Here is a 26,111-nt window from a genome sequence, read left to right as displayed (position 1 = left end):
CCTACTTGGCTCTGTACCTCAGGAATTCCTTGTGGCAGTGCGTTCCCCGGGTATCAATATCAGCAATTCACCTGGGGTCAGGATTGGTCTGGGTCAGAGTCCACATGAGGCTCACGCAGTAGGTGACAAGGCCCCGATGTCCTCCCAGACTGATAACATGGTCAGTGGTATACACAAAGGGGTCATGGGCCAAGGAGACAGCCCAAGGGGCTGGAAGTCAGGACTCCTGCGTTCCATTCCCAGGTCTATCACTGAATTACTGGGTAACTGCAGGCCAGTCACTGCCTCTTGCCGTGCCTCAGTTTCCCCTGTGGCACAATAGTGATAATGGAATGCACCCACCTTGCAGGAGTTGTCATTTATGTGTAAAGTGCTTTGAGATCCATGGATAGAAGGTCGCGGTTGGCAAAGCATGCCAAGATGTGAGTGCCCTCCCTGCCCACCCTACCTACGGGCAACAACAGAACTGAGCTGGAGTGTCTCAGCTTCATACAGCGCCACCTGCAGGGCAGCAGAGACACTGCAGAGTCCGGACACAGGGCCTCTGTCTTTGCTGCAGATGATGCCCAGTATAGCTGAGGTGGTTTGAGTTAGAGCATCAGCCGGGCAGGTGGAGGGAGGAAGGGAGGGGGAGCAGCCAGGGACAGTCCACATGGGGAAGGGTGCCTCTTGTTTCTTGTCCCTCCCCCATGATCTCCAGCACCCCCTTTTCCTGGCTGTCTCTCTCCCCAGCCTCTTGCCTCGCCTTCTCCAGTTGTCCGCCTGACCCCTCCCACCATGCCCCCCTTTGTTTGTCTCCTCCGCACAAGCCTCCCCCGCTGACATCATAGCGAGTGGGGGGCTGGAGGCTCCCACCCTCACTGGTGGGTTTCTTTCTAAGATACCAGACCCATGGCTGAGTCTCAGTATTATTTGAACCTTGTTGTGGCTGGATGATTGAAGTCCCAGGTGATCTGCCACCTAGACATGATGAAATCCTGCTCCCTTGCTAAAGGGATGTACTCAAGTGCTGTGATCTAGCAGAGGGGAGGCAGTCAGCCCTCCATGCCGGGTGTCACCGAATGCTGCGGTACCTCCGCGCTGGGTGTCACCGAGTGCTGCGGTACCTCCGTGCTGGGTGTCATTGGGTGCTGCGGTACCTCGGCGCTGGGTGTCACCGGGTGCTGCGGTACCTCGGCGCTGGGTGTCCCACTGAATTTTATTTCACCGAGTTAAGGCTCTGAAATGCAAAGATAATTTCTTGTAAAACCTGCCTGCTAAGCTGTGAGCCTGAGGTGCCTACTCCGCTCCCACCAAGTGAAATCAAACTGCACAGAGGGAGGCAGACGGTTGCTCTCAGGACTGAGTGCTGATAGGCCAAGGACAGAAAACTGAACCCCACTGGGGAATGACTGATTCTAGTGAGGGGATCCAGGCACAGCTGCCTCCCAAAATGGCCTGTCTTAACCCTGGCCTTCTCAGAGCCATGAACTCAGCTGTTTTCAGTGTTTTAGCTCTGAATTCCTCTCTAGCTAAAGACCGCCCACACCTGTACACCCGCACTGGGTAGTTCCTTCAGACCATCTCTGACCTCTTCCTTTCCCTGGTCCATCCTGGGTCATCACCTGGACTGACCCAGCAAACTGTAGTGCCGTGGCACTTGAATGGGGCTCCCAGGCGCAGTGTATTGGGGTGGGCAATGGGGCAGGCAATGGGAATTACCCCTGTCTAAGGTTAAACTGACAGAGGGGCTAGATGCAGCTCCTCACAGCCCAGGGCACGGCATGGCTGAGACGTGTGGGGGAGGCTGGCCACAGGCTGCGGCATTTCAATTATTCTCTGCTTCTCATGGCTGCTCCTGGGCCCTGGGCAGCATAATTCAGAGCAACCCCAGGGCTGCTCTAAATTATGCCAGGGGCCAGCGAGGCCCCCAAATGGCCCCAAAATCTGGAAGGGTCTTTCCTCTTCCCTGTTCCTTCACTGAGCATAGGACCGGTGTAACTAGAATCAAAGCCTCTCTCTACCCTGCCCACTCCACCCCCAATCCCCGGAGTGTGAACCCAGCCAGCCCCTCCCATCTCCCACTACACTCCAGGGCTCTGTTGCTGGAGCCCAGCTCCATCTGAGAGCTCTGCACCTGTCCCTGGGGCATCTCCAATCACTTCCAGGGAGTCAGTGCTCATTAAGAGCAAGCGTCACTCCAGTTAAAGCAGCAGAGCCTTGATGGCTGGGCTATGCAAATCCCCACACTAGCACAGATGAGTAAGCTGGGCAGGTTCCTCTCAGGAGGCCTGAGGGCTGTAGCATGGCTTGGCCATGTGCGTCTCACTTTCAGCATGGGGAGGAGATGATCAGGGAGGAGGGGCAGTTGATGAAATCACAAAGCAGGACACTGGCACAGAGGAATCCCTCTGGGGCTCCTGAACAAAAGCTTAGCATCTATTAAACTTAGAAACAAACTTAGATTGCCAGGAATACAGAATCCAAAAAGAAGACTCAGCATTTTAGCAGACGGCACATTTCCCTGTCATCAGCCTCTTCGAAACCGCTCTTCTTGCACAACTCTGTCTCCAGACAAATTGCTTATACACAGATGCAGACTAGACCATTAGTTGAAACAGTGCACTGGGCCAAATTCTGCACTGCAGCTCCCCTTGATTCCAGCTATTGCTAAGAGCAGCATCTGGTCGACCATCTTTTGCTTTTCTACCCTGGCACTGCTAGGCTAGAGGAACCCAGCCATTGACACAGACCCCTGCAAAATAATTAACCCTTTAGCTGCTCGGTTGACTATTGTGCAGTTCTCCTCTGTCCCCGGCCCCAGCTGTCATTCAACCTCCCCTCTCCCCCAAGGCTACACTGCTCACCAGCAGTTGCCCATTCAGCTACATCGAACTCGTTGGGACGCACTTTTACACCCGGGGCAATTCTTTCCCCTTTACCTCAGAGATAGTAACAGCAGAGGGTCACTGCCAGACAGACTGCAGCAGGGGGACCAGTTTCCCATTCATTTTCACCACAGAGCTGGGGGAAGGGAATTTTCCTGCTGTAGGATGGACAGATGCAATGAAGTGGAGTGAGAGGACAGAGAGATGGACCCAGGGATTGTGGAAGTTTGTGGGGCAGGGTGCGCTGACCCCCCCCTCCCCCCCCCCTCTCTCTCTCTCTCGCTTTCAGCTGTAGGGCTCCAGGGGAATTCCCCAGGAAGCCTCAGACTTGGAGATCCTCCCTCCCTCCTGTCCCCCAAGCAATGACAGATTAAGCACAGATCTCATTGGCTCCCGGCTAGCAAGGACCCTGAGTGCAATGTATATGCACAGATCCATCAGGAGGGCCCCGCTGCTTGAAAGGAGTGGGGCCAGGAGGCATAGGAACTGGAAGCTCAGAGACAGGCCCCAGTGTCTGCCTCCCTTCTTCTTGTGTTTGGATTTCCAGCACCTCCCTGTGGTGTGCATCCAGACAATCAGGAATGCACTGCACAGCAACTGAGGGATAGCACATGTGACTGGCCAAGCACTCAGGCACCAGGGTGCCTCAGAGAATCGCAACAAAGCCGCTTCCATCCCCCTGGCCTGAAGAGAGAAAAGACCACCCTTTGGGCTGGAGCTTAGAGATCCCATGAGCCACCACTGTCCAGATGACCTTTTTTTTTCCTCCCCCTATGCTGCCTGTACTGACCCATCTCTGAGCAGCACCACTCACAGTCTCTCTGAGTCCTGGGGTTTGACACTTTGTATGTGCAAATGCAGCTGTCCCATATTTGTCAAAGCATAACTGACCAAAGTGTCATATCAACAGGAAGTAACATTAGCCAGGCAGGGGGGAGCCATCCTCTCACTCCCACTCCTGTGCTTTCTGTTTGAAGCAAATGGACAGCTTGCTGCGAGGTACGTGGTGAACAGCACTGGGGAGTCACCACAGACAGCCGTCAGACGTGGAGATCGGAATGTGGGCTGCTGGGATCAGAGCCCCTGGGAGCTGGGATCCATATTACGATGATTTATTATTTGCATTGAGGTAGTAGTGCCTAGAGGGTCCTAATCAAGGCTGGGGGCCTGTTGTGCTGGCTGGGTACTGCCCAGACACATGCTAGCAGGCACCCCCTGACCTGAGGAGCAATGCCTAGTTGATGGAGAAGCTGGATCCTGGATGTTATCTCTGCTAGGCTGAAGGAGGCTGCACAGTCTGTGGGGCCATAGGAATAGAGTGCAAGGGACCTGGTCCTCCGTTGGTATTTATCTTCCTTTCCTTTGTCAATGGGCTCTCCCTGGAAGACACGGTGAGGAGCTGTCCTGCCTGCTCGTGGATTCTAGCCATTGCTCGGGTGCTGTGTCGCAAGGTAAAGCCTTTTTCACTCTTGTCAATAGAGCAGCGTAACTAGTTGGGCAGCTCTGCCTGGGGCAGAGGCGGTAGAGCCAGTGCAGTGTGACTCCTGGGGTCAGATTGCTGGTTATTCGTGAGGGCCTGGGGATCTGGGGACATGCCCGCAAATCTCAGGTCCTCCAGGCATAGGAGAACTAACAGTTATTCCTATGAAAAGTCATTATAACCAGGATTAACTGGATGATTCAGAGTCTCTGGTTGTTATTCAGTCACCTCATCAGGGAGCAGAAATAATGCCATGGGAGTCAGGTAACCAGTCCCACACCATGAAGAACATACAGCCATCCCTACCTCTTCTGTAATGCTCTTCACCAGTAAATCTCAAAGCACTTTACAAAGGTGATATCATTACCCTCACTTTACACATGGGGAAACTGAGGCACAAGGCAGGAACAAGTTGCCAAAGATCACCCAGCAGCCCAGAGCCAGGAACTGAACGTAGGTCTCCTGCATCTTACTCAAGGGCCCTTTCTATTAGGCCATATTGCCATCTGGAATACTCTCCTCAAGGTAGTTTTCCTGCACCATTCCCTGTCCCCTGCCCATTCAAATCCCTCCGCAAGACTCTCTTGTGCCATGATCCCCACAAGGTGGGAATCAGGCAAGACGTTCAGCTTTTACAAAGTTTTTTAACCATTTTTCACAGATATTTTTAAACAAAACCACAGAAAAAAATTGTTCAGCTAAGCTGTGCGTAGGCCACTGTGCAGAATAACATAGCTAATTACTGCACGCCTGCTCTGGGCTCCCCAGCTCCTCCCACTTGGTCTGTTTGCCTCTCATCTGACACTATGGTAGACTGCAAAACTCAGATACTTCAGCAATAAGGGCCGTAAAAAAAAAAAGACTCTTCAAGGTGGGGACTATGTCAGTTTATCTGAACTACAAGGCATCACAGCATGTTGATGAGCACAGCAAAAAAAACCTAACTGCTTGGCTGGCTGGTTCTTCCTCACAAGCTCAGCTGATCGCCATATGCGTAGTCAGGAAGAATCTCCCACGGGGTCAGCTTTGCAATGCCCTTGGAGGGCGGATCTTTCTCTGTAGTGTGTGGGGCGTGGATCACTTGCTAGGATTATCTGGGTATATCTCACTTCATCATTTCCCTGTCACTGCAGGGGGCTCAGGCACTGGTGTTCTTCAGTCCTCCTATTCTCTGCCTGTGGCCCTCCATAATCTAGTCTCTCATAAGGTGCAATACTTTGGTCTAATTTTGGTTGTGGGGTGTAGTGTGCAGGTGCTGGTGGCCTTGGAGATACAGGAGGTCAGCCTGGGTGATCTGAGGGTCCCTTCTGCCCCTAAACTCTGCAACATTAATTAATTAACAACAACTTGCAGCCTGAAAATGATTCATCTAAAGCATTTTGTGGGTGCTTCTGAACAATGAAATGAAGATCATGTGGTGAATTATTCTGGAGCCAGAAGAAGGGGCGGGGGGTGGTTTTTTAATAACAGCTACTCTTGCTGCTAATGCATGACTAGCTCTCCTCTTTAATAACTGGAACATAGAAACTGCCTCACCAGATCAGGCAAATTGGAGAGGTACTGGATTCTGCCTCTGGCAGTGTCCTCTGCTTGATAGGTCAGAGGAAGGGACACCTCCTTCCTTCTGAATGTATCTGTGTGCTCAGTTGTGCAATGCTGAGTGTGGGAAGAAAAATTCCTTCTGGACAACTTTTGACCAGCCTATTGACCAAGGATTAGATTCTGCTCTGCACCATTGACTTCTATGGGAATGTTGTCATTGACTTCAGTGGTAGCAGAACTAAGCCTTAAAGCTTGAGGACCGGTGAGCTTGTAACTTCAGAACAGCTAGTTCTGAACTGCAAATGTTACTCCTGGCTTTGAATCTTACTGAATACGTTTTATGATTCCCCTGCAGCAGTGATGAGTTCCACAGGTTAATGCTACCCTTGTGTAAAAACGTCTGTCCTTGTAGCTGTATGGAATGTGTTGCCTTCCTTATCCTGATAGGAGGGGAAGGGGAGTTCTCCGCTGGCCTTCTCTGAACCATTCGTTATTGTCTGTTTCTCCAGCAAATCTCTTCTGACTCTTCTCCTTCCAAATTAATAGATCATGACCCTGCCTATAATAGGGCTGCTTGTAACAGTGGTTTAAAACCATTTTTAGGCTATCGTTGGACCTCAGCTTTTCTCCCTTGCCGCTAGCATCTCTCCTTCCATTATTATGTATCTCTGTAATTACCCAGCCCTGCACAGGGCTCTGGGATACAGTTTGCACCACAGGAAAGGCATCAGATAAAATACAGCTGTATTCTTTTTTTTTTTAAAAAAAGGGTTATTTAGAGCATCCTGATGATCTCATTAGTTTGGAGCATTGTGCAAGAGGGAAAACAGAAGTGATTTTAACATCAAGTGAAACTGACATCACACGTGGCTCGCAGGCATCCAGTGCTAATGATGTTAAACAGGCTAAGTCTTTGGCATGTTGGAATGGGCATAACCAAGCAGCGTTTTCGAGTGACTAACTGACAGTTCCATATGTGACTGGCCAGGCCCTCAGCTAGACTTAGCCCGATTTTGGGTCATTAGAGCCCTCTAAGCTAGGGCAAAAGTCACGCTAATGTTAGCGCTTCTAGGCTGGAAACTATTCCACATGTGGAAAGTATACAGTTCTATACTTGTATTTACAAAATATGACCCCGTAGGGTGTGATTTACAAACCCAGGCGCACATGATTAATGTGTAGCGCAAGGGGGGAGCCCCTGGAGCCACGCTGCAAAATTCAGGCCCACGTTTGGATTCCAGTACTTACAAATGCAGCAAGGAGCTTGGAACCAGGGCTTTGATTTGAGCCCACTTCTACCTGGCTGTTCACCAGGACACTACAGAGCCTTGCTCTGCTGCTGCTGTAGATGGATGGACTGGATGACACAACATAAGTTGCTTCAGATGCTTATTTGTACCAAAGTCCTGAGCCGCAGATCCAGCTAAGCTGGGGTCAGAGAAGGGTCTGCATGAACGGTGGCTTTATAGGTCTGTGCAAAGCCAGTACACCTGCCTCCGTTTCCCCTGCATTCACCCATAGCTTGGAATATGGTCTCTCTTGGTGTCCAATTCAAAGGCCTGCCTCTGGGCAGAGGCATGTACAGTAATCTGATAAAACTAGTCACCCCAAGTTCCAAAGTACAACAGGTACAAACACTGCAATTTTCCCAGGCCCCTTCTAGGGCCATCACTTCCAGGTCACCCACCTGAGAGTCCATCTCCAGTCTGTTCCCCGTTCCTTTGCCCTTGTTCCAGGGCGCCACTTGCTAGGCCAACCACCAGGCCGTTCTGTCCCACAACTCTGCCATCACAGGCAAGTCTGTCCTCATGCGAGAGAGCTCCCCGCCCGGCTCTGCTCACTGACTCAACCCTCTCTGCCTGTGAGTCCAGACCCTTCTCCTGGGATCCACCCTCCATCAAACCTCTCGAGTTGGGCTCGGCTTTCCCTGACCAAGCTCTGCCGAGGGACCTCTGTAGGAGGACTCTGCCCAGGCTTCCCCAACAACTTTCTCCAGTTCCCAGGCTTCCCAGCAGGTCCCTGGGTTGACTCTCTTCACTTGGAGTTCTGTCTTCCGGGTCTCCTGTAGCACTTTCCCAGTGACGTTTGCCACTGCTCCTCTCTGCCTCTGGCAGTTCTCCCCTGCTGCTTCCTGTCTCCTTTGGGTCTCTGCTATCCTCCACAGGCAGCTCTCACCAGCCCTTCTTGTCTCCTTCCCTGGAGCCCGGATGCCCTCTTTTAAGCCTAGTTGGGGAGACAGCTGACCAGTCACAGGTGCACTGGCCTCTTCCCTCGTAAAGGGGCCAGGGCCCTGGGACAATCCCTGCTGCATTCCTCCAGGCTCCAGGGCTGTCAGGGACCAGATCTGTTGTCAGTTACAGTAGCCTCAGGGCTGTTCTAACTCATTCCACTTGGTAACAGATCCCAAGTTAGGTCAATTGGGAAGCACCAGAGTGCTCCAGCCCTGCCCATTCCGCCAGGCACACGCCTACCGCATCCTCCATACTGAGGATCCTGGAGGAGGATGTGGTCAAGCTACTCAGGGTAGCTTTATGGCCTCTTTGTTTTGGGGCGGTATCAGGAGCCAGTTGCTAACCGCAAATCTTCAAGATATCATCACTAACAGCTGCAGTTTCCACACTGCGGCCAGCTTTGTAACCCTCCCAGAAATGTCACCCACGTTTGCATCATAAAGAAATGGCATGAATTAATTCCCCCTGCCAACACACACACACAATTTTGACGTTTCTTGAATATCACTGTTAAGAGTCAGCTATGTTCCCACCACTCAGTGATTTCAAATAGGGATTTCCTTTCTTTCTCCCCTCTTCTAGTCATCACTGTGTTGGAGGGCCTGTGGTAGCCCGGGGATGTTCCCAGCATCAGCATTATGGATCTGACCCTAGCTGAAACCTGCTCAGATGTCACCATATCTTTCTTGGTCATTACTGGGACTCGACCATAAAAAATACAATACATCAGTAAAACATGGCCCTGAAAGATAAAGATCAAGTGTATAAATTACTCCCTGTTCCCTTTGTGACCATGTATCCAGCCCATTAACATCTCCAGCTTCAGCTTGCTCAGATCCCAGTCCAAGGGCTTGCAAAATGCCCGTCTGGGATCTCCCAGGTAGCAGTGTGAGCTAGTGGGACGTGATCCGGCACACTTGATGTCCCATTGACATCAATGACAATTGTGGGCAAAGGTCAAGAACTCTGCACGCTGCCCTGATGGTATCTGGTGGTCTGCTCACTGACGGCTGGTCTCTGCTTTGCTTTGCCCATGGCAGCCCAGTGAGTGTGGTGCGAAGGAGGAGGAGGAAGAGGAGGAGGACGACATGGCTTCTGCTATTCTGGAAAGCATCTTCCTGAAGCGCTCTCAGCAGAAGAAGAAAACCTCTCCTCTCAACTTCAAGAAACGTCTCTTCCTCCTGACGGAAAGCAAACTCTCCTACTATGAGTATGACTTTGAGCGTGGGGTGAGTCCAAGGGCCTAGGGGAAAGCAGGGGACATCCCCAGTAGGGCTGGGGAGACTCTACAGAAGGGCTAGCCCCACCAGAGTCTGAGGACACAGAAACACTTTCCCCAGGTCAAACAGTGACTCCCAGTGACAGCGGGCTGGCAGTGCAGAGAAGGGTCAGAGGTCTAGCGGTGGGGCGGAAGGGACGTGTATGGGGCTGAGTTTTGACCTAGTTACTCTCTGACTGTGCAAATCCAACTGCGTCAATACATCCTGTTAAGGCAGAGATGGAGAGGGGGGTAACAGTCCACGCTGGTACCTAGAGATTAACCCTGTAGCTAGCTGGGATGCAGATCAGACTCCAAGCTTAGTGGCTGGTCCCTGTCTCTCTGTATAATGGGAAAGCCAGCCCTCCGCCCCTCTCTTCCTCCAGCTCCAAAAGCCCTGAACTCTGGGGAAGTTTGAATCCAGATTCTGATCCACATCCAAACGTTGCAGCTCACATCTCTCTGTTGTGACAAGGGGCTGCAACAATCCAGGGTAAAAGAGCATGTGCCTTCCCAGGCATTTATTCTTATTCCTAGAGCAGTTTCTCAGGAGACTGCCAATACAGCCCAGAGCTCAACATCCCAGGATCTCTGTGGGACCTGCCGGTACCTTGTGATGGCTGCAGGAACCACTGGAGAGGAGTATCAAGCTCTGGGCCAAATCCTGCCCTTTAGATACCATCTGTGCACTGAAGTCAGTGGGAGCTGTGTGGGGGCAGGGTCTGTGCTGAATTCTGATCATGGGGGTCTTGTCGCCTTCTTCCCCCCTTGCCTCCCAAATTCCTTTCCCTGGTTCTCTTTTGCAGCGGCGAGGCAGTAAGAAGGGGTCCGTGGACATTGAGAAAATCACCTGTGTGGAGGTGGTGGTTCCAGAGAATAATCCTCCCCCGGAGCGGCAGGTGCCGGTGAGAAAGGGACCCATCCCCATTCCTGACAGCGCTCCCCCTCCTCACAGCCCTAGTGCTTCCTCCTTACCCTGCTGTCCCTGCCCGTGGCTGCAGTTCTCCCCATCATACCATGCAGGGTACTCCCTGCCCCAGCCCTTTGGGGGAGATTCCTGCCCCAGTTCTTCAGGGAAGTGGGGTCGAGCCTTGTGCCAAGAACTGACTGCTGTTCCTCTGGTGAATTATAGTTGGGGCTGCAGGTCCCCAAGGGAACTGAGGAGATCCTGGCTGCAGGTCCCTCAGGGCTTTGGGAGGGCTCCTGATTCAGTTCCTCGGGGCAAGGGGGAGGTTCCCACTCCATTTCCAGAGGGGCCTTTGGAGGTTGCCACTCTCCTCTGGGCACACTGGCCCCCACTGCATGGCTGTTAGCTCCACTGCTCTGTCATGCCAGAGGGCGTATTAGGTAGATCGTACACCAGAAGTGGCTGGCTGCTTTCCCAGTCTCCTGGGACTCTGCCAGCCATGACACCTGGTGTGGCAAAGGCAGGGAAGCAGGCTTTGGGTTTGTCTGTCTGTTGTTAGCTCCCGTTAGCTCTCATTCTGAGATCCTGGGTGCCCGGGTGATGGGCAGGTGCAGAATGGACGCAGCTCTGACATGCCAGAGGGCAGGGAAAGATCCCAAGTCCACAAGGACTGGGGAGGCATCTGTATTACATCTGTATTACATCTGTAGTACAAAGCCCTGATAACCAGAGCCCGGGGAGCACACAGCAAATTCATTATATAGCACCCATATGTGGAGCCAACAGGACACTATGCACATCCATCCTAAGGGGCTGGGCTGGCTAGAGAGATTTACAGTAGCAATGCTTCAGGCTATAAATCCACATTCTCTGCCTGTCTCTTTCAGAGGAAGGGGGAGGATTACAATGAGATGGAGCAGATCTCGATCATAGAACGGTTCCCGTACCCTTTCCAAGTGAGTCACTATTACCCCCAGCTGGCTGCAATGAGCTTAGGCTTGCTTTGCATGAAAGGAGGCAGCGGGGGCAGGTGGAGGTAGCTAGTGGTCCTATGCTTTGCTGTACTGGGATCACACCAGCGCAGAGTGCTGTGCTTAATCCATTTTAAAAGTGCAGTGTGCCTGTTTAGCTTACTCCACTTTCATTCCAGAATCAGAGTGCCCACACAGGGTGCTAACCTGGAATAGCTACTGTGCTTTACATTCCCAGCCTTCATCTGAATTAACTGGCACGTGCAGACAAGCCCGTAGTCTCTCTGTTCCTCCGCTTCCCAGCTGTAAAATGGGGATGTGGGCCTGCCCTCCCTCAGAGTGGTGTTGTGAGGGTAAATAAATGAGGGAGTTGTGAGGGGCTCACACACTGTGGTGCTGGGGACCAGATAAGTACTAGATGTTGACGTGAAACTGGTGGGTATGTACTTGGCACAACTTGGCGCCACCTGTGCTACCGCAGCGACGCTGCTATTTATATTCACACTAGCTCAACAAGCTAGTCCATGAGCAAGGGAATCACACCCCTCGCTCATAGTGCAGACGTAGCCTTCGTTTCCATTATACAGCATTGCTTATACAATAACTTGCTCCACGTTTTACCAGGCTGGCTGTAATTTAGCACCAGGGTGTCTAAACTAGGGTGGATATCTGGGGCCTAAGCAGCAGCAGTTCAATTCAGAGCCAAACTTCCCCAAAATGTCAGCTCCCGGGTTTTAGTTCCACCCACCACAGAACAAGGGTCCGCTGCAGAGTTTGGATCTGGAGGTGTTCAGCTCTGGGGCTTTGGTACAGGCTCATCTCCAGTATCTTGTCTGCGTGGCTAGCTACATACTGACGTGGGTTTCCGGATTCTGGTTTTGCAGACATTTTGCTCTTCGTGAGACTGAACTCTGTATGAATTTCCCCTCCTTAGCCTAGTGCTGATCCAGTGATAATCTGCAGCTGGGCCCCCTACGCTCCCTGCCCCATCTCTGCTTGTCTGAGTCCTGTTTTTTGGTGAACAAAGCAGCCCCTGAAATATTGAAAGTCAAAGGAGGAAGTGGAAAGTCTCAGGGGAGGGGGCTTATTTATAACCTCCCGGTCACGGTCTCATAAGCACAGCAAAGGGGCCAGAACAAAATTAAAGGGGTTATGCTCTGCAGCCAAAGATTACAGATATCCAGTCCCCACTTCCCCTGTCCTGATGTGGAGAGCGTAAGTCTGTCTGTCCCGCAGGTGGTTTATGATGAAGGGCCACTCTACGTCTTCTCCCCAACAGAGGAGCTACGCAAACGCTGGATCCACCAGCTGAAGAGCGGTGAGTCTCTGGCTTTTAAAATGAACCCTTTTAAAAAGCCCTCTTGCTCAGGGCAAGAGAGGTTTCAGTATGCCACCCACGTCCTATTGGCCGCTGATGGGGCAATGACATCAACTTTGGGCTAGGATCCTAATACTTTCATTTGAGCTGGAGCCTATTGCAATGACTCAGTGTAGCAAGGCTGTAACACTTGTGGCCAGCTGAAATCTGATGGAGCTGTGTGTGTGTGTGTGTAACTGGGGGCTCGTGTGCGAGGGGGGAGATTAGCTGACTGAAATGACACAGGGAAGTTCACCCGTGCAAGCCGGAAGGAAGTGTGTCTGATAACAGGGAAGTCAGTTATTACATGACAACCCCCATCTTCTTAAACAACTGACATTTAGCAAAGCCTGTAGCTCAGCTCAAGCTCTTCAGCTGGGTGACAGAGCAGTGTTCACACAACTCTGCCCTGGATCCTACCCCTTGCTACCACTCTGTCTGGCAGCGTGCCCCTGTTGGTCTCCCTGCAGTGCTGTGCCTTCAGCTCACCGCCTCTAGCCCTGTCGTCCTCATTCTTCTGCAACCGCTGCCTTCAGAGGCCGAGCTCGGCCCACAATAACAGAGCTCTGGCTGCCCATCACGTGCCATGAACCGGGGCTGCTGCTAGAGAACGTCTCTCTCTCATCGGTGAGGGGGGTGCTGTGCCTCAGTATAATGCTGGAGAACCGGCCGGCACATAGCGCCGTGACATTGTCATGGAACATTGCATGCGGTGACATTCCTACATCCATCACCTAGTAACGGGGATGGAAAGCTGGCTTAGTTCCTCATCTGGGGGTCTCTAAATCAGGAGATGCTCCTGAGCAGGCAGGCTAAAGGGAGACCAGCCCAAGGAGGGAGTGAAATGAACTCATCCAATGCCACCACACAAGGATGTAGCAGCCTCCTCTGCCTTGGGTGTGTATCCAGATCCAGAGCTGACTTTCCTCAGCACAGGGGCGTTTCCCCATGCAGGGCTGGAGTCAGCCCACACGGGAGAAAGGGGGCAGCTTTAGGAATTAATCACCCAGAGTCGCTTTCCCCACAGCAGTTGCTTGGAAAGACAACAGGCCAGTGCAGTGAGAGCTGTGCTAGGAGAGTGATGGCTCGAATAGAGTTCAGGTTTGGGGGCCCCCTCTCCTCTCCCTTGCGCGGGGGGTAAAGAAGGAAGGGGTCTGCTGGAGGCAGTGTGTAAGTACCCGGGTGTAAGTCAGGAGAGCCACTGACTGTGTGGCATAATCACGCCTTTGAGACGTTTGGCTCATCAGAGCAAAACACTGAAACTTCCCAGCTTATTTGTGCATTTCTCTTTGAACACAAGGGCATCACATCTTGCCAGCCCAGCCCCTTGCTGCCTGGGCTCCAGGGGGCAGAACCTCAGGACTGGCCCTTTGGCACCTGGAACCATTCAGAGAAGGGGAACCTCAACATCTGCATTGCAGTGAAACAACCATGGCTGGCCCGTGGCAGCTGACCCGGGCTCATGGGGCTCAGTGCAGGGGGCTGTTTAATTGCAGTGGAGACGTTTGGGCTGGAGCCTGGGCTCTGGGAACCTCCCCCCCCATGGGGTCCCAGAGCCCAGCCTCCAGCCCATGCTTGGACATCTACACCATGATTAAACAGCCCTGTTGCCTGACAGCTGTCATAGGCCAGCAGTGGGTGTTTAATTGCAGTGTAGGCATGCTTTTTATGACTCCCTGATCCTCCAGTCACTGGCAACAGACCTGGTACTGAGGAACAACTTAGAGCAGCCTCGGGGGTGCCTTGAGCTGGGCTGACTGCGACAGCCCCAAAGGAGTTGTCCCAGCAGCCTGGGATTACAGATGTGCAAAGGCGTTCCAGCCACACTCATTTCTCTCTGCCATGCCCCCAAGCGAGGGGCTTTGAGGACACGGTTGTGCTGGCTTTGCTCCACTGGGGGATCCTTCTGTACATGGAGAGTCCACAGCTAGACAATAAAGCCAGCCTTCTGGTTTCAACTCCTGGTCAATGCAAAGCCAGCTTAATGGGGCTGAGCATATCCTTTTTAATGTCTTCCCCCCTCCTCTTTCCAGTACAGCTACTGCAGAGTTGCCAGTCACTAACCCGCTCCGATCCACCACCCACTCCCCAAGCCCACGGGAGGGGGGCTGGGGGGGAGTTGAGGTGCTATGGTCACAGATCAATCCTAAGCACCACCCCCTCCACTCTCCTTCGCTGTGCCTGGTCCTGGCTTGTCCACTGGAGTCTCTGATTTCAGGACCATTTGAAGGACAAGACTTGGCCAAGGTCCATCCTGCTGGAGAGCTCTTCCTGAGAGCAGGCCTGTCTCACCCCTGTCTAAACCAATGCAAGGGAAAAGGCATTCAAAGGAGAAGAGGAATGAATGATTAGACACTGGACAGTCCAGTCCCAACTGCTTGGAGGCCTGGGGGGAGGGAGGGAGGGAGGGAGGAGGGCTGATGATTTCAGGTAGTAGGGGGTTGGGTTTTGGGCCAGCAGGCTTTGATGTCTGTGTTTGGGGTCCACTGATAAAAAGCCAGCTGGCTTCCTCTAGGCTCTGCAGCTCTGTATAGGAGCTCTGCAGCTTCAGTCAAACCGTGAGGGACAGAGCCAGCCTTTGGGGGAATTGGGCATCAGCTAACCAGAACATTCAGATGTCCCAGGAGTGAGTGGGAGAGAAACACCTAGATACCTCTCTCTTTACTAAGTGCGACTCACTCAAGAGCAGAGCACTGGGTGACGAGCCATCCTTTCCTTCTGATTGCCCCCAAAATAACGAACAGTTAGGAGGTGACGCTCTTATCCCCTGTGTAGGGAGCAACACCCATTGCACAACCATGCTCTCTCTCCTGCTGCAGTGATCCGCTACAACAATGACCTGGTGCAGAAGTACCACCCCTGCTTCTGGATCGACGGCCAGTACCTCTGCTGTTCTCAGACAGCCAAAAATGCCATGGGTTGCCAGGTCCTGGAGAGCAGGAATGGAAGTAAGAGATCACCTGCCATCCCTCCATTCCTCTTCTCTGCACTTCAATTCCTTGCCCTGGCAGTCTCCGGAAGGCAGGCCCTGCCCACCTTCCCAACACCAGTGGCTGATCCTGATGAGTTTTTCAGCTTTTTTTGCTTTGTTTCTTATCTTAAAGGTTTAAAGAGTGGGAGGTCTCATCGCAAATCAAAGAAGCCTCTTCCCCCGACCCCTGAGGATGATCAGGTATGAGGGGTAGCTGTGTTTGGTCTTTGTCATAGGGTGGTCTGTCCCCTGGGAGAGCAGCAGGGGCCGGGACCAGCCAACACTGTTTAAGAACAGGTGATTCCAGGAAGGATCACCACCAGGTGTACCACCCTGTGAGCATTAGAAAGGGCTGATCTTAGCTCCATCCGGGGAGAGGCTTGCAGGAAAGCTCTCCTGGAGTAGACCCCTGCTGCTGATGGACTAGGAAAGCCCGTAAGAGCTCAAGCACAACTCCCAGCAGGAGGGCTGTGGCGTCTCTGCCCCAAGGGGAGAAGGAGTTAGAGCCCCGGGGGACAAGGAAAAGGCCTGGAAGAAGGTCTCCCCAGAAAAGTCCTGGGGCCAGAGTGGGACTGGCAAGGCCCCCTGCTGAGGGGGAACTGGGAGCCTGAAGAGAGCTGAAGCCCTGAGCAAAGGAAGGCTTAGAGCCTGGCCAGGCCAGAGGAGCTGCAGGTAGTTTGTAAGGACTTGATGAAGGAGGGTTTAACCCATTCCTGGGTGCAGGAGAGCGCATGGGAGAAGCATGCAGGGGGAGCGGAGGTGGGGCAAAAGCAGTGCCGTGCCCAGGGTGGTACTTGGCGGCCTAACGCTACAATAGCACTCTCTGCTGGACATGGCTGGGGCAGGACAGGGAGGCCCTCACTGTGTTCTGTACTTCCCCCCACTCCGGAAAGATGATGATGAAGCCGTTGCCCGCCGAGCCGTCTCCCTCCACGGCGTGTGAGATGAAGAAGGTGGTGGCGCTGTACGACTACCAGCCGATGAACGCCCAGGACTTGCAGCTGCAGAAAGGAGAGGAGTACTTCATCCTGGAGGAGAGCAACCTGCCCTGGTGGAGAGCCCGGGACAAGAATGGGTCAGAGCCCTGGCATGGACAGCGTGGGGGAGAGACCCAGCCCATGTCACCCTGTACCCTCAGGACCCTGCACACACGTAGCCCCCTCCTGAGGGCACCCCCACAGCACATGCGCACCCATGTGTCCCTGCCCATAACGGTATCCCCCACACGTATATGCACCAACATATTCCCCCCAGGACGTGCCTCCCTCGGCATGCTGCACGAGCCGAGGGGCAACAGTCCCCACTCCCAGCATCCTGCTCGCTGAAAGCTAAACGTCGGCCGCGTCTGCGCCCTGCAGACACATGCCAGCAGAGCTTGTGCTGGGGACAGGCCTTGCCGGGAGCAGGGGGGTGGGGGGGGGGCCACCCCACCTGTTGCAGCTCCACAGCAGGATACCGCAGGTTGTGCCGGCGTCAGAGAGGGATGGGCTGGCTGTGTGTGCCCTTGGTACTGGCCTGATCCAAAAGCCCCCCGGAGTCCATGGAGAGATGCTTTTTGGCCCCAGTGGGCTTTAGTCTCTTTGCCAATTTCTGGGGCAGGAATCCCAGATCTCCTGAGCTCCCAAAGAGGGGCTGATGGGTTTCTCTTTTCTCCTGTAGGAAGGAAGGTTACATTCCCAATAACTACATCACCGAAACCAAGAATTCCCTGGAGATTTTTGAGTGAGTACAAGACGCTGTGGGGCCAGCCAGTTGGGGATTAACGCTTCCTTGGAACCTCTCTTTATTAAACACAGTGTTGTTTGCGGCAACACCTTATAAGAGCAACTGCCGCTTATGAGCAACGTTTCCCCTGGGAACACTTTTCCCACTGTGACTTGTCCACTCGGTAACAGCACAACAGCTGCTGCATAAAAGCAACATTTGTGATGTTGTGATGTCACATCCAGGGACAGAGATGGGGGGGGGGGCATTGTTCCCCCGCACTGCATCTTTCCACTGCCGGCCCTGGCCCTTCAGCGCCGCTCCAGGGTGCGCAGCCCCATCCAGTTGCCCTGCCTGACAGTGTGCGCAGGGGGATGTGTCAGTGGTGGGTCTGGAAGAGAGGGATTTTTCAGGGGAAGAAGGGGGGAAAACGGGGTTGGGGGAGCAGAGGTGCAGCTGGAAGGTTTCCTCCATCCTTCCTCAGCGTCTAGCTTACAGGTGTAGGTGGTTGCATGAAGCTGCCAGCGGGAGCATCTTCAGCCTGTCCCCGGAAGCCAGGCTCACTCGGCCGTCTTGCCAACTGGGGGTCCCCTGCCCAACCCATGGGTCCCCTGCCCAACCCATGGGTCCCCTGCCCCATTCCCCCAAACTTGGGCTTCCCGTCGCACATGCACCCCAACTTCTCCCCCACCCCATCCAACATGGCTACCCCACCCATTCTGAAACACTTGTAACGTTTCAGACACCTTTGGTCAGACCACACGCCCCATAACAGCGACAGCCTCTTAAGAGCACGTAGCAAAAGGGCCCTGATATGTTACTACTAACGAGCATCTACGTGTTTAACTTCAGAGCCCCTTCTGCCCCTCATGGGGAGGGGCTGGCCCTGCCCCAGAGCCTTTCATTCCTACTGTGCTTTTATCACAGGCCTGCCTGAGAATAGCACACTGGAATGTGGGGCAGGCTAGCAGTGACTGCCTATCGCCCAACCAGGCCCCTGCATCACCAGTGAGCCTATGCCTGTCCCCACAGCGCCTCCTTTCCGGGGCTTCTCCCTGAGCACTGCCATGTTCTCTCGTTCCAGATGGTATTCCAAGAACATAACCCGGAGCCAAGCTGAGCAGCTGCTGAAGCAAGAGGTGACTGTCATCAGTGAGACTAAGTGACCTTGCCCTGCTGGGAGCCTTCCTCCACTGCAGTCCTTGCTGGGCTCTTCTCAGAGCCCAAACCGGATTCACTCCAGCAAGGAAAACCCAGGGGACTATCTCCACAGATGTTCTCCCTGCTCCGGGTCTTGCCTTCTGAACCCCAGCAGGATGCAGCAAAGCTGCCGTGTTCTCCTCAGACCGGTGGAGCCCTGCCTCTGCTGTCCCAGCTGAAAGCGCTGGGCTGGGCTGGCTCAGCTAGTGAGGCTCATATACCCAGCTGGTGTCAATCCCTATAGCTCCTGGGAAGTCTATGGCGTTGTCTCACTTTACAGCAGGCCTGATGTGCACAGCTGTAGGAAGCTGCTACCTCCTTTGAGCTGGGCGGGGGGAATGTTCCTAGCACTAGGAGGCAGAGGCAGAGTAGATGCTGATGTGGAATGGTTTTGCCCAGTGGGCAGAGATGAATAGTCCCAGGGGATTGCATTGCAGAGTTCACTGACCCCAGACTGGCCAAGGCCTAGAGTCCCGTCAGAAGACAGAACAACCCAAGAGATCTACTCCAGCCTGAGTCCCACACAATCCCTATGCCCCCCCTCCACACCTCATGACAAGCCAGGAAACCTAACAGAAAACGCCTCAGGGCGAGGGAGAGCCTGTGCTGGGCTCCCTGTTTGATTGTGGCAACTCTGCCATCTTTTCACCCCCCTCCGGTGAGCCAGCCCTTCAGGGTGGCCTTGCGGGACCCCATTCACTTTAAGCCTTGCCTGCCCACTCCCCCAGGGAAGATGATCAGTATGGGTGTGACGGGGGGGAGGTGTTACTGGATTCTCTGGTTCCATCCCTTATCTCCCCACAGATGTCCAGCCCCATCCTCCACTCTGAATCTTCTCTTTCTGTGTTTCAGGGGAAAGAAGGAGGCTTCATCGTCCGAGATTCCACCAGCAAGACAGGAAAATACACAGTCTCGGTGTTTGCCAAGTCCCCCGGGTAAGAACTGTCCAAGGCTGCTTTCCTTTCATTAGACACAGTGGAGGCAGTTGACTGGTTCCTGTCCTGTTGCTGCCCCCCTCCCTCTGACACCCATTTCCATGCCCACCTCCCTCACAATCTGACCCTCTGGGCCCCACCCTAGTCACTGACTCAGTTTGTGACTGGCTCTGCAGGGACCTGCAGGGAGTGATCCGCCATTACGTGGTGTGTTGCACACCGCAGAATCAGTATTACCTGGCAGAAAAGCACTTCTTCAACACCATCCCAGAGCTCATCACGTACCATCAGCACAACTCTGCCGGTGAGTACCCAAGTGGAAGAGTACATGAACAAAGCCGACTTTTGCCTGGGCCCTGTATCCCACACAGGCTCTGCATCTCCCTCTCCAGCAATGGGCCAGAAGAGACCAAATACTCCCCTAGCCAGCTAACCTCTGGCAGCAGGACCCAAGGGAAAAACAGTTTATGGGCTTGATTTCCTCCCTCCCTATAGCTTGAGTCCCTAGGATAACAGTTACAGAATTCAGAGGAGGGTGAAACAGTCAAGGGAAAGGCAGGATGAAACTCCACATTTGTGTTCAGTGGTGCTACTGTGCACCGAACAAGCATGCAGGGGATAGTCTATACCACTCCCTGTGGCAGGATGCCATCCCAGAGCACCCCATCATGGCACACCAAGGCCTGTGGGCACACACCCTTCAGTTCCCCCTTCTTCTTGGATTCAGAAATAAGCCACTCAGAGCTTTAAACAATATTCCCTTTCAACTGGAGTCTGATTTATTTCACACAATAAGCTTCCTGCAATAGAGCTGTTTAAAGTCAGGGTCTTCCTAGTCCTGCTTAGAACTCAGAGGCTCCTTCCAGCTTGGTCCAGTAGTCCTGCCACCCTCTTTATTGGGTTGTGCTCAAGTCAGGCCAGCTGTGGCCAAAGACATCCAACCAGCTCCCGCCCAGCTGGGCCCTTTTTACCTTAGTCCTTCACTCCCTGGGTTGGGAGAGCTCAGCAGACAGCAACCATCCCTTGCTGGCATCTCTAGACGCTCCTCTCCTTGGGGGGAGTAGCACCTGTTTGTGAACCCCACACACTCCTTTCAACTGAACTCTGGTAGCCTTTTCAGGCTTCCGTGCTCATTAGTCATTTGACTGCACAGGAGGCTGGTTGGCAGCTAATTGTTCACAGGTGGCCTGAGGTGGGCTCATTTTCCTTAAAGACAAGAAAATTAAGCTGACTCCCCTTAAGGGGCCAACCACGCTGTGGCACCCAGGGTTTCTGGAGGCTCCCTGGGCCCCAGGAAACATGAGAAGCCAGACAGTACTGGGGCCCAAAGCAAGGACTGTAAGTTCCTGCTGATGCAAGAATATCCTTGTCTTCTTCTGGTGGATGATGGAGACACATGTTCTTTTCTGGAACGTCAGGGGGTACACACAGCCAGGATGTTCCTCACACTGTAACCTGTTTGCTGTGTTTCAGGACTCATCTCCAGACTGAAATATCCTGTGTCTCAACAACAAAAGAATGCCCCCTCCACAGCAGGACTGGGATATGGTAATAGCTGCAGCTCTTCAATATGTTTGTGATGGTATTGCACGCTACAGCTTGTGTCTGCCTTTAGTATTCCTGCACCATTCCCTGCAGTAACTTGCTGGGACTGGCGTAACTCCATTGCCAGAGCTCTTAGAACATTCCCTACAGGGTTCACTTCTAGGACAGGCTAGGATTGGGGTGGTTGCGAGGTCCCTGCACTCAGGGCGCCTGCACCTTTCCCTACAGCATCCCTTCTTATGTGTATGTTTGTCCAGGTGAGTTACTTCCACATCATTGCACGTGCTGCTGTTTGTTACAGGATCGTGGGAGATTGACCCGAAAGACCTGACTTTCCTGAAGGAGCTGGGTACTGGGCAGTTTGGAGTGGTGAAGTATGGGAAATGGAGAGGCCAGTTTGACGTGGCTATCAAGATGATCAGAGAGGGCTCCATGTCAGAGGATGAGTTTATTGATGAAGCTAAAGTCATGATGTAAGTGGTAACAAACCCTGTGCATCTCCTCTGGGGTTTTTACTATAGAGATGTCTCATTTGGCATTACTACATCCTCCAGGTTTATGCACTCCTGGTCATTCCCTGCACTGCTCCACCTATGGGCCCCAACCCTGCCCCTCTTGTTCTGGGGTGAGATGACTCTGCCATTCCCACCTCCATTTAGTACTGAGCTTCCCCCCCACAATTTTGCCAGCGGTGCCAGTTTTGGAATGCTGGCCCTTGCCGAGTTTTGGTCTCCATGACCCGAACATCTCCCCAGCCCCTTTCTGCAGTTCAATTTCCTTTCTTGTCCCACAATGCAGGAACTTGTCACACGAGAAGCTAGTGCAACTGTATGGTGTCTGCACCAAGCAGCGTCCTATCTTTATTATCACGGAGTATATGTCCAAGGGCTGCCTCCTGACCTACCTGCGGGAAAACCGGTGGCAATTCCAGCCCTCTGGGTTGCTGGAGATGTGCAAGGACGTCTGTGAGGCCATGGAGTACCTGGAATCCAAGCAGTTCCTACACCGAGACCTGGTAGGGTCCTTAAGGAACGTGATGATGATGATGAGTGACACACCTCTAGTGCTGTGAGAGTCACAGTGCGTCCTGAAAGAAGCCTTGTCTGAATTTACAGATGCAACCCAAAAAATCCAGTTCTCCTCCGTGAAACTAATGGCTGGTGAATTGAGAACAAGTAACAGGAAATGATTCTTCACTTAGCGTGTAATGACCCTGTGAGAGTCACTGATGCTGGAGGTTACAGTCCTATCCTGGGACTGGATAACTCAATGCCTGATCATCGTTGTAGTTAGATTAAAGATGAGGAGGGAAATTAACTTCAAATCGCATGTTCTGGACTATCAGCAGATTGCTGCAGGGGTCAACAAGGAATTTCCTCCCCACGTAGAGCCAAGTGTAGTACAGTAGCTGCTGCTGGAGGGGATTGGACTGGAGGACCTATGGACTGATTCAGTGCAGCAAGTCCTACATATTCCTTTAAATTGATTTGACCACTATGATCTGAGTCCAGCTACTCATGACTATTTAGAAGCAGCCATGTAGCCTCTCTGCAAAGCATCTCTCTTACCTTTAAAAAAAACAAAAAACAAAACAAAACGAGAGTTCTGTAGCACTTTAAAGACTAACAAATTTAATTTCAGCAGGCATAAGCTTTTGTGGGCTTCAGCTCACTTCCTCAGATGGCATCTGAGGAAGTGAACTGAAGCCCACAAAAGCTTATGCCTGCTGAAATTAAATTTGTTAGTCTTTAAAGTGCTACAGAACTCTCTTTGTTTTTGCTGTATACAGACTAACACGGCTACTACCCCTCTGGAACTCTCTCACCTTTCTTTCCCTCCCAGAATATGAATAGCATGTACAGTCCAGCACTCCTAAGCTTCTGTGCCTCTTGTGGTTAAGTAGAGAGACTGAAGAAAACACAAGATTTTTTTCAACCATATTTCTGCCCAATTAGATGCTCTCAGCAAGTAAGTCGGGCTGAAGGACATGTCTGATCTCAGCCAGCGGTGTACGTTGCTTTAGGCATGGGCAGGATTCTCTTTGAGTCAAATACAGTAGAAAAAAGAATGGACTCAGGCTGTGTCTATGTAGCTATGCCAGCATAACCCCTTAGTGTAGATGTAACCTACACCAACAGAAGGGGTTTTATGTTGGTGTAGGGACACCACCTCCCCAAAGTTAGCTACATCGATGGAAGCATTCTTCCATCAGCAGAGTTGTCTACACTGGGAGTTAGCTCAGTATAGCTATGTTGGTCAGGGTTGTGGTTTTTCACATCCCTGACTAATATAGCTATGTCTAGCTATGTCAACCTAACTTTTAAGTGTAGGGTAAACCTCAGGGTCCCATTTTTAAAAGCGGGACTCTCTTTTTATGTCTGCAATTTGTCTATCTGTCTGATTGGATCTTCATATCAGGTAGCTAAAGATCTACTGTAACAGACATTAACGACACCTGCAAATACCTGTGGGTGTGAAAGTGAGATCAAAATTATTGGCACCCAGAAACTGTCATTGAAAAATGGGAGACAGCTTTAAAGTCAGGGCCTCAGAACTTGAGAGGTATTTGGGACAGAAGACAACAGTTAATACAACAGCTAAAATGAACCTTTTGGCTGGGTAATATGTAAGCAGAATTTCCAGTTCTAATCCTGTTGGTGGAGAGTTAGTTAAAGGACCTGGAAAGATGGTGAGTAGGGTTAAAGCTGCTTGTAAAATCTCCTACCTAAACTGATCTGCCTTGTAATGATGCAGGAATGTTATCAGCTGTGCCACATCTGTATCTGCCAAGTCTTTCTGATATGTCTTGAGTGAAACTCCAACTTCTGCTAAGCTCAGTCCTCTCTGCTTCATAGTTGGTGTGTCAGTAACATAGTTCACGCTCCTCCATGACATGAGATGAGAGTTCTACCATGGTGCTGTAGTTTGGCAACCAGTGCCTTCCTGTGAGCCCCTAGAGACCAAGGCAAGCTATTCTGTGTCTACTGCATTGTTTGGTACAGGGAACGGTTACAGCTGCAGTGATTCCCTCTCAGGGACGGACTTTTGTGTACTTCATCTGCCATATTTAATGCTGACACTGTGATTCTTTCCATCTCTCTGCTTACAGGCTGCTCGGAACTGTTTGGTGAATGATCAAGGAATTGTGAAAGTCTCTGATTTTGGCCTTTCCAGGTCAGTTTGTATGCACACACATGCATCGCTCTTTCTTTCTCAGAATATTATACTCCTCTTCATCTCTCTCATCTCCTTTCTTCCCTTCTCGTTCTCCTCCTCCTTCTCACCCATTTTTATTTTCTACCATTTCTGCTCTATCTACCTGTCTTCATTCAAATCGCTCACCAAGCTTTTTCTCTGCCTTCTTCCTGTCTCTTTCCCCTATATCACTCGTTCCTCCACCCCATCTCACACCCATGTCTATTTTCCTCCCTCTCTGTCTCTTTCTCTACATTTCTTTTCAGGCTTGACTGGGAACAGGAGGGGTTCATTAGATAAGAATGAATGAATGGGGGAAAAAAGTGGAGCAACATCACATAAAATGTGTATCTACTTCAGGTATGTCCTAGATGATGAATATACAAGCTCCATGGGGTCCAAATTTCCAGTCCGGTGGTCTCCCCCAGAGGTCCTTCTGTACAGCAAGTTCAGCAGCAAGTCTGACGTCTGGGCTTTTGGTGAGTTGAGAGGACAAAATTTCAAGTTGCTGACAGTGGTTGAATGGAATCAGAAAGAATCTGCTTCTCTAGGAAACTATTTCAAATATGATCCAGTATCTTTTCTGCCCCATGAACTGTCCACATGCATTTCTATTTGACAGGCGTTCTGATGTGGGAGGTTTATTCGCTGGGAAAGATGCCATACGAAAGGTTTAACAACAGTGAGACAACAGAACACGTGACCCAAGGGCTGCGTCTCTATCGGCCTCAGCTGGCTTCGGAGAGAATCTATGCCATCATGTACAGCTGCTGGCATGAGGTAGGCCTTATTTCCACCCATACGCATCCTTTGCGTCTAGCAGTACACAATCTGTCTGCAAGTCTCCATGGCCACTCTATCCACTGGACCCAGCCTTGCTCTGCAAGAGCCATCTGGTCCTGGGGCAAAGAGGCCTTTAATCCCAGGCCTGCTTTACACTTAAAATTTATATGGTATAGCTGACTTGGTTAGGGATATGTTTTTTTTATCAGTATGTCTAATTCAGCAAAACTTTTCTAGTGTAGATGCAGTTATACTGGTATATCTACATCAGCAAAACTCTCCTAGAATATACAAGGCTCCAGTATTTGTTTAATCCTGGGTTTCCACTTCACTGGAATTTTCCTGTGATTTTTTTTGTTGCTGTTTGTTTCAGAAAGCAGAAGAGCGACCAACCTTCAAAGTCCTTTTGGGAAATATTCTCGACATAACAGATGATGAACCCTGAACTGCCATTTGAATCAAGCTGTCATTTATTAATGTTTGTTTTTGCCATTTTATCTTTTCTGTGACTAACAAACCTGCCTGATCAGGCACTGAGTCTTAAAAGACCCTGTCATATCCAGAAGGGCAAAAAATATCTGGATCCACCAAACAGCACTGGACTTTAGCCACCCTTGCAATCCACGAACTCATTTGTATTGGAGCCCCCCAGTGCTAAACAGAATAGCAACTCACTTGGTGTAGTTACAGATGAGGATGGAACCTCCCTGGAGAAAGGACTCTTGAAAGCGGCACTTCACTGCTACAGGGGCCTCTTGCTTACAAGCCAGAGAAGAGATTATAAATAGCTTGTGCATGGGTGCAGGAATAAGGAGCAGAGATTGAGAAAGGGGACCGAGACAGCAGAGATGTTTGTAAAATAAAACAGTACAACTGAGAGGGATTGGTCACTGATCTCTAATAGCTCCTGCCTAATGCACAGCTCCAGGCTGGGTGGCTGGGCAGTGGCACACAAGGGAGCTCTGCTAGGCGGGCTTGCCATGCTGGGCAACCAGGAAAAGCCTAAGCCTTTTTAAAAACCCAGGGGTGGGGCAGGCACTGGCAGTCAGTCACCACAGTGAGCAGGGCCCTCCAGGTTGCAGCCAGGGGGGCCTTGTGGGACAGCTGCTGGAGGACTGGTAGGATGGGGCCACAGAGGTTGTGCAGTATCTGCACCTGCACAACA

The 26,111-nt window shown here is 51.9% G+C and overlaps 2 protein-coding genes and 1 long non-coding RNA gene across 4 annotated transcripts in view; 1 reads left to right on the top strand and 2 right to left on the bottom strand.

The window, feature by feature from the left end:
- Window positions 1-1,124, bottom strand: part of RPL36A (ribosomal protein L36a) — a 7,038-nt gene extending 5,914 nt beyond the window's left edge. Inside the window, exon 1 of the mRNA XM_067549703.1 lies at window positions 1,074-1,124. Within this exon, the coding sequence (XP_067405804.1) occupies window positions 1,074-1,124 (51 nt within the window). The remainder of the gene's footprint in view (window positions 1-1,073) is intronic.
- Window positions 1-26,111, top strand: part of BTK (Bruton tyrosine kinase) — a 26,962-nt gene extending 851 nt beyond the window's left edge. The window contains exons 1-19 of one of the 2 annotated variants that reach the window (XM_067548417.1): window positions 4,018-4,318; window positions 9,161-9,349; window positions 10,185-10,283; window positions 11,173-11,241; window positions 12,493-12,574; window positions 15,433-15,561; window positions 15,718-15,785; window positions 16,478-16,659; window positions 17,244-17,306; window positions 18,373-18,427; window positions 19,341-19,423; window positions 19,600-19,727; window positions 20,897-20,971; window positions 21,270-21,441; window positions 21,767-21,983; window positions 24,078-24,142; window positions 24,524-24,642; window positions 24,786-24,943; window positions 25,320-26,111. In XM_067548417.1, the coding sequence (XP_067404518.1) occupies window positions 9,209-9,349; window positions 10,185-10,283; window positions 11,173-11,241; window positions 12,493-12,574; window positions 15,433-15,561; window positions 15,718-15,785; window positions 16,478-16,659; window positions 17,244-17,306; window positions 18,373-18,427; window positions 19,341-19,423; window positions 19,600-19,727; window positions 20,897-20,971; window positions 21,270-21,441; window positions 21,767-21,983; window positions 24,078-24,142; window positions 24,524-24,642; window positions 24,786-24,943; window positions 25,320-25,391 (1,977 nt within the window). In that variant the 5' untranslated portion in view covers window positions 4,018-4,318; window positions 9,161-9,208 and the 3' untranslated portion in view covers window positions 25,392-26,111. Of the gene's footprint in view, window positions 1-4,017; window positions 4,319-9,160; window positions 9,350-10,184; window positions 10,284-11,172; window positions 11,242-12,492; window positions 12,575-15,432; window positions 15,562-15,717; window positions 15,786-16,477; window positions 16,660-17,243; window positions 17,307-18,372; window positions 18,428-19,340; window positions 19,424-19,599; window positions 19,728-20,896; window positions 20,972-21,269; window positions 21,442-21,766; window positions 21,984-24,077; window positions 24,143-24,523; window positions 24,643-24,785; window positions 24,944-25,319 lie in introns of those variants that run through there. The other variant, XM_067548416.1, reaches the window with a different exon arrangement.
- LOC137153272 (uncharacterized) lies at window positions 14,268-20,503 on the bottom strand. The gene is made up of 3 exons (XR_010919748.1): window positions 20,395-20,503; window positions 17,016-17,237; window positions 14,268-16,632 (listed from the first exon to the last, which is right to left on the bottom strand). It is a non-coding gene; the product is annotated as an uncharacterized lncRNA (long non-coding RNA).

Source organism: Emydura macquarii, unplaced genomic scaffold (assembly GCF_026122565.2).
Source record: "Emydura macquarii macquarii isolate MOO-44397 ecotype Brisbane River unplaced genomic scaffold, CSIRO-AGI_Emac_v2 contig_1253, whole genome shotgun sequence".
NCBI lineage: Eukaryota > Metazoa > Chordata > Testudines > Chelidae > Emydura > Emydura macquarii.
The sequence above is the reverse complement of the archived record's forward strand: the minus strand, read 5'-3'. Positions and strand labels throughout refer to the sequence as shown.